The following is an 11,938-nucleotide window of genomic DNA, read 5'->3' as shown; positions in this document are numbered from 1 at the left end:
CAAACAAAACCTCTTCAACATCAAACAGAAACAAGAGCTTGAGAAAGAATCAAACTTTATTTAAGAGAGAAAAAAACTCACTGAAGCAAAAAACTGTCGTCTCAAAAGCAAAATGTGTGACAAATGACAAATCTATTGGTTGCTTTAATTGTTTAGATAAATGTGTTTTTGTTGCTTCATGTTCAGTAAACAGAGTTTTGCTCTTGCTGTTGTCACCTCTCTCTCCTCTGCTCCCTGAGAGGCCAGAGTCACATTAGAGCCAGAAAAAACTACATATAAAATATCATTGATCATTATACAAAATAAACTGTGTTTACGAACATGGTGCGTACATTAATCTGTTCACTGTTGTCATAGCAACATGATCTGAACCTCCATCATGTTTAGAAACACGGAATAATGTGGAAATGGAAATGAGCTGCAGTTCTTCACCACACCACAAGATGGAGCTGATCAATCAGAATGGATGGAGAAGAAAACAGGAGGAGGAGGAGGAGGAGCAGAGAGTGTGTAGAGGATCAGATGAGTCCAGAGACAGTGATGATCTCTGTCAGGTCCAGAACACACAGGGAGGATGGTGGACTGGACTCTGAGAGAGACAGTGGAGCTGCTCTCAGGTCAGTGAGGGAGGTTCAGGACCGAAGGAGGTTTCCAGCTGAGAAGAGAAGCAGAGGGCAGAGGTGATGGAACAGTGATTGTCTCTCTCTGCTCTGATTGGCTGACTGTTGCCTCTCTCTGCTCTGATTGGCTGACTGTTGTCTCTCTCTGCTCTGATTGGCTGACTGTTGTCTCTCTCTGCTCTGATTGGCTGACTGTTGTCTCTCTCTGCTCTGATTGGCTGACTGTTGTCTATCTGCTCTGATTGGCTGACTGTTGTCTCTCTCTGCTCTGATTGGCTGACTGTTGTCTCTCTCTCTCTGCTCTGATTGGCTGACTGTTGTCTCTCTCTCTCTCCTCTGATTGGCTGACTGTTGTCTCTCTCTGCTCTGATTGGCTGACTGTTGTCTCTCTCTGCTCTGATTGGCTGACTGTTGTCTCTCTCTGCTCTGATTGGCTGACTGTTGTCTATCTGCTCTGATTGGCTGACTGTTGTCTCTCTCTGCTCTGATTGGCTGACTGTTGTCTCTCTGCTCTGATTGGCTGACTGTTGTCTCTCTCTCTCTCTCTCCTCTGATTGGCTGACTGTTGTCTCTCTCTGCTCTGATTGGCTGACTGTTGTCTCTCTGCTCTGATTGGCTGACTGTTGTCTCTCTGCTCTGATTGGCTGACTGTTGTCTCTCTCTACTCTGATTGGCTGACTGTTGTCTCTCTCTCTCTGCTCTGATTGGCTGACTGTTGTCTCTCTCTACTCTGATTGGCTGACTGTTGTCTCTCTCTACTCTGATTGGCTGACTGTTGTCTCTCTCTGCTCTGATTGGCTGACTGTTGTCTCTCTCTCTGCTCTGATTGGCTGACTGTTGTCTCTCTCTGCTCTGATTGGCTGACTGTTGTCTCTCTCTCTCCTCTGATTGGCTGACTGTTGTCTCTCTCTGCTCTGATTGGCTGACTGTTGTCTCTCTCTGCTCTGATTGGCTGACTGTTGTCTCTCTCTACTCTGATTGGCTGACTGTTGTCTCTCTCTGCTCTGATTGGCTGACTGTTGTCTCTCTCTCTCCTCTGATTGGCTGACTGTTGCCTCTCTCTGCTCTGATTGGCTGACTGTTGTCCCTGTTATTGTCTCACTGACTTTAGTCCAACAGTGCTGAAAGCAGCACAGACTGACTCCGCCCCCCTACTGACCTCACAGTCTCCAGTCTACAGTCTGGACTCTTCACTAGATCATCCAGATCCTTCAGGTCTGAAGACTTCAGGTTGTTCTCTCCCAGGTCCAGTTCTCTCAGGTGGGAGGGGTTGGACTTCAGAGCTGAGACCAGAGAAGAACAGCTGATCTCTGACAACCTGCAGTTCTCCAATCTGAATAAAGAATAAATGAAGAAGATAAATTAATTGATAACTGATCAATAACCAGACGAGTCCTGATCAATAATCAAAGGGACTTTGTCCTTGTGTTCTTGTGGATCTTCATCATGTGGCCTTCTACACACATCATCCACATGTCAGCACAGATTCATCAGCTCAGTCTGTCAATATACAATCAATATCTGATCAATACCTGCTGGACCAGGCGCGCTGGAAGTTGATTTCAGTGGGGGGGGCTGGGGGCTGCTGCTACCTGAATGCGTAACGTAGGCTACGCGGCGGCGCCGGGGGGGGGGGCGTTGGTACTAACTGGGGTTTCTATTGTAGCCGAGCGTTCTGGGTTCGCATACTGTATTGATATAGAAAATCAATAAACGGGACAGGAGACAGAGATAGCGTGTCCAGTAGCAACTCACTTTATTCCTCCAGACCAAGAGACACACCTACACAACAGGGCTGTCAATCTCCCCCCCAAATCAGGTTCGAATTTGCATGCTTGAGCCAAAACTGCTGAATAATAAGTCATGTCCTGTTATTTTAAGCCTTTGAATAGGCTATATTTCAGCCTGCAAGTCAGGGTCCTGAAATATGTGTTTCTCTTAATAAACATTACAAATCTCGGGGTTTGCAGGTAGGCCTATCACACACACACACACACACCTGTTGCTGTGTTATCTCTCCCTCCTCTGCCTCCGGGCTGGGCTTAGTGGGCTGCCTGGCTGTTTGGGCTCCCTGTCTGCATGGACCCTATGGGCTTAGATTTGAGTTGTCAACGGGCCAGAGCGGCTCAACCAACCCGACTGGACGCGCCAGTTCGAACCCGGTTCAGCCCAAGAATGTAGAAATGACACGGTCAGGTCGGGGCCGTCACGTTGTGCCTCGCGCTTCCTCTTCTTCTTTTTTTTCCTGCCGAGCAGATGTTTTTGTGTGTGACCGGAGCTCTGGAGGGGAGACTGGCTGGGCGCTGTGCAGCCCAGTATATAGGGTATGTGTAACCCAGAGGTAACTACAGTTACTGTTGTTGTAATGTTGTAATGTCTGCAGGTCTGTTTTGAATGCATTGCCCTTTAAGCACCGCATCACGGCAGTTTTACGACTGCCAGCTGTTTTTTACGCCCCCTAGTGTGTATCGCGGGCTCAGAGAGGGATTTACTGTAGCTGCAGCAGAGCACGTTACTTCCATGCCTCCACAAGTATATTACTGTGGTGTTTCCATTACTAGTCCGGTGACGGTCGGCTTCGGAGAGAGAGACTGCCAAGGTGCCCCTGCGGCCGCAGAGGAGAACGTCTTCAGACCCCTTGACCATTCTTCAGGCAAACAGACATACAGCCCCAGTCCCTTCCCCTGCACATATTACACACTCACACATCCACATAAATAAAAGAGCGCTCTCTATTTTTTTTGCTGGCCAGCCAATTTTTATTTTTTATTTTTCCTGGACAATTGAAGACTCTTTACACCTGAGTGGTGATTTTCTTTTCTTTTGTTTATGGAGTAAATAACTCCCTACCCTGAGAGACAATTAACTCAAGCAGAACTGTAAAGTGTTTTTTTTATTTCCTTTTCATGAGGGAGAGTTTAAGTTCATTTATTATATAGATACAACAGTGAATATTACATTTTGTCAATTTGAATATCACTGTCTTTTGGGATTATTACTACTCACAGTGGGTTCCGTATATTTTGAGTGTTTGAAAAGAAGTATGAGTGTGAGATACATTTCTATCCCAGAACTGTGAATAAATCCTGGGGATAGTAAACTGCTATCAGGACTCTGAGTAATTCTATTACAGTATTTGGTTACATATGCACATGACGTCACGGTACTCGGAAGTCGCTGTGGAACGTCCACTGAGTGGCAAAAAGACGAGTGGCAGAGCCGCCAAAGTTTAAAAACGAGCAAGTAACGAAGCGATTTCCTCTGAGCCCACACAAGTCTGACATGTCTAGCTTTGCCAGCAGGTAAAGCAGCAGCAGCATGACCTAACAGAGCTGCTAAACATCTTGAGGATACGTCTCACTTTGACCGAGTTACATTCAACAACCTGTTCTCAATGACGGAAAGTAAATTCACTGGAGCGGTCATTGTTTTCGATCCATCAGCTGTGTTTACAGTTTCAGGTGTCGTAGTTCTGATGTTTAGACAGATAAATTAGTCTCTAACACATCCTACAGTTTGACTGGTCAGAGTTTTTCAGAATAAAAGCAGCTCGTGTTTTAGTGTTGGGAGTCACTGTCAGGACGACAGTAACAGCTGTAATCTCGTCCCTCTGCACAAACAGTGAGCCTGTCAGTCACTCTGCAGGTACCGCGCTCACACTGTGTGTTACTATGGTTACAGGAAGTGTCAGTGGAGCAGACGGTTTTGGGGAGCTGGTTGTCGATTCCTTTTGACATCAATTTGTTTTGATATAAGATATTTTATCCAGTTTATGAGTCCACCGCTATCCGCCAGCACGTTGAGGGACGCTTGTTTTGCCACTCAGTCCGATCGAACGGGGTGTTGCCGACGGCAACGTGACGTAAACGCATACCCTCTATACAGGATGCTCGTGTGTGGGTGAGAGGGGCAGGGAGACCGGGCCTGAGCGCAGCAGAACTCAGACGTATCAGGGCCACGTTCCAGAGTGCAGCCGCTCAGGTTGCAGCGGCGACACCATTCACCTAATTAACCATTTTTTAGAACCATTAATTAATCAGCACCATTTAAGATACTCCGGCACGGGTGGCGGGCGCTCTGACAGGGGGGGCTGCAGCCCGGCAGCACCCCCCTTCCCGCGCGTATGTGTTGGACTAAACACTGACTACAACTATCTGATTTACAGATTCTGATTCTTTTAGACAGATTTATATTTGTACCATTTCATGTCACTAACTTTGTGTTTTTCTTATTCCCTGTTATTATTATTATTATTATTATCATCAATAACTCTATTTATCATCTCGTGTCAGGGTTAAATCAATAAACTAACAGCACAGGGGTCAATGACGTGATGAAACCCAGTGTCAAGTGATGTAACTTTGATTTTTGATAAAAATCTGAATAAAGAGGAAAATAAATCTGGACTCAAATGAGGAATTAATACAACTCTGTGTTTCTGGACTCATTTTACATCATTTGTCACAGATTATTTAGAAGAAAAGTTATTTGTTTTTAGGACATGTCCTGCTCAAGATGCATTAAAATCTAAATATAGAAACACAGAAAATAATCTATTTCAATTTAATGTTTTCAGAAGAAAGTATATTTTTACAAGTTCACTTTAATCCACTGTAGGCGGATCAGATACAACAGTCAGTGAACTGACCTCAGAGTCTCCAGTCTACAGTCTGGACTCTCCAGAAAACCGCTCAGATCCTTCACTACTGAATCCTGCAGGTTGTTTCCACTCAGCTCCAGGTGTCTCAGGTGGGAGGGGTTGGACTTCAGAGCTGAGCCCAGAGAAGAACAGCTGATCTCTGACAAACTGCAGCGCTCCAATCTGAATAAAGAATAAAAGCAGTGAGTTGAGGACAAAGCTCCTTGTTGACAGCGTTCAGTGTCTCATCATCTGTTCAGAGCTGAAGAAGCTTCAGAAAGAACAAGTTTAGAAAATCAAAGTCCAACAGCTGAAGCAACAGGAAGCAGGTTAAACAGTGACAGAGAGAAAACAGCTCATTAATATTCATGAGAAGCTGCTGCTGCTTCAACACAGACGCAGTGACTCCGCCTCTTCACCTGTCAGCTCCACCTGTGGCTCCATCCATACAAACTCATGTTGTGCAGCCACATTTCTCAGAGACTCTGTCACTGAGCTCCTTCTCACTCCAACAGCTCATCTGCACTCATACAGTGTGCGTCATAGTGCGCGTGTGCGTAGCGAAACGCCGCTTCAATGGCCGACAAACACGGCTCCAGAGTTCAGGGCTGTTTGACAGCAACATCAAGTTGTGACAATCTTCAGAACGACGTGGTCAGCTTTTCTCTGTGGGCGTTTTGAAAGTGTGTGAAGCAGGTTGTTGGTGGCGAGCCCGTCCACAGCAGCTCATCACTCAGCTTCTGTGCTGCTGCTCTGCTCTGCTAACACACTGACTGTGTTCAACAGCTCACACAAGCCCACGTTCAAGAAGCTCAGCTGTCACTTTGAGCTGCTTCTGACTCCTGCCCTCAGCCAAGCACTGAGTCAACACTCTGAGCCTGAGCCGCCACATGAAGCAACAACCTTCAGCCCATCTTGGTGAGCCTCCAAACAAACCAGCTGAGCCTCTGCAGCTGCTTCATGTCAGCAGCAACAAGACCAACACTAGCAGCTCTGCTCTCACCTGTCTCACCTTGATTCTCAGCATTCACAGTCATTGACAGGAAGTGGCTGCAGTGTGTGCCGTGCTCTTCACTTCCTGCTTCACACTCCAGCCTCTCCCAGCCAGTTGAGCTACCAGGGAGCAGACTTTAGCTGCCAACAGCTCCCTACAGCCAGCCTCCACTGGAGCGCAGCTTTCCAGCCTCCTCTGCCTCTGCTGCCAGCTCTGTGGATCTCAGCTGCTTCCTCTCATGCTTCCTCCCATGGTTCTGTCAGCTCCACAACATCCACCAGTTGCTGTGTTTCTGACCACAACTCAACATCTGCTCTCAGATCAGTGCTGCACGTTGCTTCAACAACAAGTGTCTGAGTTGAAAACAACAGTTGTAGAAGCTGAGCTCGTTCTCTGCTGCTCTGAATCACAAACACTACGACTGCTCTCACCTTCTTCTCTCTGGACTCATCTCAACTGTTTTCTCTCTTCAGCTTCTTGAGAAAAATCCTCACACACAAATCCTGACATGTATGAACCAATGAGAAGCTGAAGCTTCAAACAACTACAACAGCTCCAGTCAGTGAACTCACCTCAGAGTCTCCAGTCTACAGTTTGGACTCTCCAGTCCAGCACACAGACGCTCCACTGATGAATCATCCAGGTTGTTGTCACTCAGGAGCAGGTGTGTCAGGTGGGAGGGGCTGGACTTCAGAGCTGAGGCAACGACTTCATAGTGAAGCTCTGAGAGTCCACAATCACCAAGTCTGTGAGGAAACAAAATGTGTGAGAGTAAAATCAGACAATTAGTACTAAACACACACAACATGTCATCATGTGATCAACATGTGCTCTTCACACTCTGGTTCAGTTCATCTTCTCTCTTTGTGTTGGACATGAAACAATAATCCTCATCAGGGCTGGGCTGGAAAAACCCATTCAGATTCAGATCCACCTCCTCTTGAATCCTCCAACATCCATTCATCAAAGCCCAGATGGATGTTTAATCCAGGCTCCTGCGGCCGACACAGGTAGATGTGGTCAGGTGAGCTCAGGTGTAGAGCTGCAGGTGTCACCTGAACAACGCTCACACACACTGATTTTCTCCAAACATGAAATGAAGTCAAAGAAAATCAAGGTGAAATGTAGAAACATCTTTAGTCAGAAGATCTGACCACTAAAGTGTGTGTCCTGCACAGATCTAATCCACACTAAGGACACGCTGCAGGTTGTCATGGTGACATTTAAGGTGGACTGATTGATTTCCATGGGTCACTGAGCAGCACACAAGAAAACATTCCACCTTAAAAGTGTGTGAGAGCTGGCGGCTGCACAGTGACTGAGATGGTTGATGAGTAAAAAGAGAGAGAAGCTGCTTTGATCGTCCTTCACTCTTCTGACAGTTTGTGTGTCTGTGCTGATGATGGACACACAAACATGACACAGTCAGTCTGTTACACTGGAGCTGCAGCTGCTTCGGCTTCACAACCAGCCACAACTGAACCAGCAGGTGAAGCACAGGTGTGTTAGCGCACACAAATACACAACACTAGCAGCACACACAGCAGCCTCTAGACTCCAAGGTAACAAGTGTCCAGTCAGGTAGAAACTGTGTGGAGCTGAATGGAAGCAGATCTATGTGCAGGATGTGAAGAAGCAGCTGTGACTGTTGACACACAGTGGAGCTGCTGCTGCTGCTACATCTGCTATCTGTTGCCATGACGACTCCACTGTTGCTCATGTTCAATAGAAAGTGCATTAATGGAACTGCTTTGGCTCCATTCATCATGTCAACATTCATGGTTTTAATAATGCAACAATTTACAGCATCAGTTCTCTGAGCGTCTCATTCATGTCCAAGTCAAACTGGAGTTGGACTGAAATCTAAAACACAATCATGATGTTGAATCAGGAATCAAAGTGAATCAGAGATCAGATGGATTCAGGTGATCAGTGATCAATACCCAGCCCTGACCCTCATCACTCTGTCAGACCTGCACATTGTTCATGTCCATCTTTGTTGGACTTTAATCTTCAGCTTGAAGCTCAAACTGAAACATCTGCAAGTTTAAAACTCACAGTGTTAAAACATCTGGAGAAACAACACAACTGACCTGAGACTGTGTGTGTGTGTGTGTGTGTGTGTGTGTGTGTGTGTGTGTGTGTGTGTGTGTGTGTGTGTGTGTGTCTGGACTCACTCAGCCTTCCTGCAGTTCCTCACAGCTGCGATCAGTCTCCGTCGTCCCTGAACTGATGTCTTGTACTTCTTCAGGTCCAACTCGTCCAGAACCTGCTCTGACATCTGCAGCATGTAGGCCAGAGCTGAACACTGGATCTCAGAGAGTTTCTTCTCTGATCTGTTCTCTGACTCCAGGAACTGTTGGATCTCCTGATGAACTGACTGGTCCTTCATCTCCGTCAGACAGTGGAAGATGTTGATGCTTCTGTCAGGAGAGATTTCATCTCTGTCATCACTGTCATCAGTCCCCATCTCCTTGAGGTTGTTGATGGTTTTCTGGATGGTTTCTGGACTGTTGTCTGTCTGACCCAGCAGACCTCCTAACAGCCTCTGGTTGGACTCCAGAGAGAGGCCATGAAGGAAGCGAACAAACAGGTCCAGGTGACCGTTTCTACTGAGGAGGGATTTCTGCATGGCTCTCTGCAGGAAGACATCCAGGGGTCTTGCATTAAGTCCAAAAAAATTCAGAATCTTCTCAGACAAAGACTTCTGTTTTCGTTTCGTCTCTGTCTCTTCGTAGTCTTCTCCCAGGAACTTCTTGAGGACCTTTCTCTTCCTGTTGGTGAAACAGTGGAACATGTAGACTGCAGCCAGAAACTCCTGAACACTCAGATGAACAAAGCAGTAGACTGTTTTCTGGAAGATCACACTCTCTCTTTTGAAGATCTCAGTACAGAGTCCTGAGTTCACCAAGGCCTCTGTGACATCCAGACCACACTGCTCCAGGTCTTCTTGGTAGAACATGATGTTTCCTTTCTCCAGCTGTTCAAACGCCAGCCTCCCCAGCTTCAGAAGAACTTCCCTGTCGGCCTCCGTCAGCTCCTGTGGACTCGTCTCATGTCCTTCACCGTACTTGTTCTTCTTCCTCTTTGTCTGGACCAGCAGGAAGTGTGAGAACAGGTCCGTCGTGGTCTTGGGCAGCTCTCCTCTCTGGTCTGTGGTCAACATGTGCTCCAGAACTGTAGCACTGATCCAGCAGAAGACTGGGACTTGACACATGATGTGGAGGGTCCTGGACGTCTTGATGTGTGAGATGATTCTTCTGGACAGATCTTCATCACTGGACCTCCTCCTGAAGTACTCCTCCATCTGGGCGTCAGTGAAGCCTCGGACCTCTGTTACCCTGTCGACACATGTAGGAGGGATCTGATTGGCTGCTGCAGGTCTGGAGGTGATCCAGACCAGAGCCGAGGGAAGCAGATTCCCCTGGATGAGGTTTGTCAGCAGCACGTTGACTGATGACGTCTGTGTGACATCAGACACAACCTTCTTCTTCTTGAAGTCCAGTGACAGTCGGCTTTCATCCAGGCCGTCAAAGATGAAGAGAAGTTTACAGACAGCCAGCTGCTCTGCTGTGACCTTCTGTAATGTTGGATGGAAAACATGGAGCAGCCTGAGAAGACTCAACCGCTGATCTCTGATCAGGTTCAGCTCCCTGAACGAAAGCAGAACCAGCAGACTGACATCTTGGTTCTCCAAGCCCTCGGCCCAGTCCAGAGTGAACTTCTGCACCGAGAAGGTTTTTCCAACGCCAGCGACGCCGTTGGTCAGAACCACTCTGATGGGTCTCTGTTGGACAGGTGAGACAGTAGAGACGTCCTCTCTCCGTTGGACAGGTGAGACCGTAGAGACGTCCTCTCTCTGTTGGACAGGTGAGACCGTAGAGACGTCCTCTCTCTGTTGGACGGGTGAGACCGTAGAGACGTCCTCTCTCTGTTGGACAGGTGAGACCGTAGAGACGCCCTCTCTCTGTTGGACAGGTGATGAGAGCTGGAGATTCAAAAATTTTGAGAACATACGTCTCATTATGTCAAAAAAGTTGGAAGAGACGTCCTCTCTCTGGTGGACAGGTGAGACCGTAGAGACGTCCTCTCTCTGTTGGACAGGTGAGACCGTAGAGACGTCCTCTCTCTGTTGGACAGGTGAGACCGTAGAGACGTCCTCTCTCTGTTGGACGGGTGAGACCGTAGAGACGTCCTCTCTCTGTTGGACAGGTGAGACCGTAGAGACGCCCTCTCTCTGTTGGACAGGTGATGAGAGCTGGAGATTCAAAAATTTTGAGAACATACGTCTCATTATGTCAAAAAAGTTGGAAGAGACGTCCTCTCTCTGGTGGACAGGTGAGACCGTAGAGACGTCCTCTCTCTGTTGGACAGGTGAGACCGTAGAGACGTCCTCTCTCTGTTGGACAGGTGAGACCGTAGAGACGTCCTCTCTCTGTTGGACAGGTGAGACTGTAGAGACGTCCTCTCTCTGTTGGACAGGTAAGTCTTTAAAGATGTCGTTGCACTTGATTGTAGTGTCCTGGAGGGTCTTCTTCTTGGACGTTGTCTCCAGCTGTCTCACCTCATGTTGGGTATTAACCTCTTCACTCTGTCCCTCTGTGATGTAGAGCTCAGTGTAGATGCTGTTGAGGAGGGTTCCACTTCCTGTTCCACTTCCTGTTCCCTCAGTTCCTTCAGTCACTCGTTCACATCTGCTCCTCAGACTGATCTTATGTTGATCTAAAACCTCCTGCAGACCACGATCTGCTGAGAGACAAGAGACAGAGTCAGACTGAAGACAGAGAGTCTGACAATCTGATCAGATTATTTTCATCAGCTACAGAAAAACTACAGACAACAAAGAGAAGGTTTGAATCATCATCTTAAATGTCAGTGCTGTGTGATGGAACAATGACTCTGGAGAAAACAACAGGTCCTGGTTTCACTAATGACCACATCAGCAGACAGATGTTCACTCTCACTTTGTCCACAGCTGCTCTGATTGGCTGTCTGCAGCTCACCTCTGGTTCTGGGTCTTTGTCCATGATCCTTCAGGACGTCAGAGACACCACTCCTCTTCTCTCTGTCCAGACTAAATGATATAAAACATGAAAACAAAAACACTCTGATAATTATATTAAATCATAAAGACGTTGATGAGGACAAACACTGATTAACACTGATGTGTCTTTTCTTCAATAGAAAGGAGAAAGAAGAGAGAGGACTGAGGACAAACATGGATGTGGCCTCACTGATCTGAGACCAGCTGGTGTCTGTAAAGTATTTGGAGTAGACTAAGTTACTATTACATTTACTCTACTTTAACCATGACTCATCATCTCAGAGCTGAGGAGATTTTTCTGTTTTCTATAGTGTTTGTGTTTCACTGCAGGACTGGTTGGTTAAACTGTTGTGAACCTTCAGAGTCTGATGGATCTGGTTCCTGGTTTCTCTCTGTTTCCTTCACATGAGTCTAATGACTGAATCATCTTCAGCTCAGTTTACAGTAGAAACCGTCTCTTACCGTGACTTTGAACGTCCAGGTCTGAAGTTAGGAGGTTGTTCATTGGACCGGTCACTCTGTACAGACCAGCTGGTGGATCCAGGTCCAGGTCTGAAGTTTAGAGGTTGTTCATTGGACCGGTCACTCTTCAGAGACTGACAGGTGGGTCCTGGAGACTCTGGTCCGTCCTCTTCTTCCTC

General features: G+C 47.1%; 1 protein-coding gene across 1 annotated transcript in view; it reads right to left on the bottom strand.

Moving 5' to 3' along the window:
- Positions 1 to 5,255: 5,255 nt before the first annotated feature.
- LOC146982298 (NACHT, LRR and PYD domains-containing protein 12-like) overlaps positions 5,256 to 11,938 on the bottom strand; it is a 182,929-nt gene continuing 176,246 nt past the window's right edge. Inside the window, exon 12 of the mRNA XM_085785567.1 lies at positions 5,256 to 5,442. Coding sequence (XP_085641693.1) covers positions 5,256 to 5,442 — 187 coding nt within the window. The remainder of the gene's footprint in view (positions 5,443 to 11,938) is intronic.

The sequence above is a fragment of the Trachurus japonicus genome, chromosome 8 (genome assembly GCF_045865225.1).
Source record: "Trachurus japonicus isolate A0001 chromosome 8, Traja_1.0".
Taxonomy (NCBI): domain Eukaryota; kingdom Metazoa; phylum Chordata; class Actinopteri; order Carangiformes; family Carangidae; genus Trachurus; species Trachurus japonicus.
This window is presented reverse-complemented; position numbering and strand designations above follow the sequence as displayed.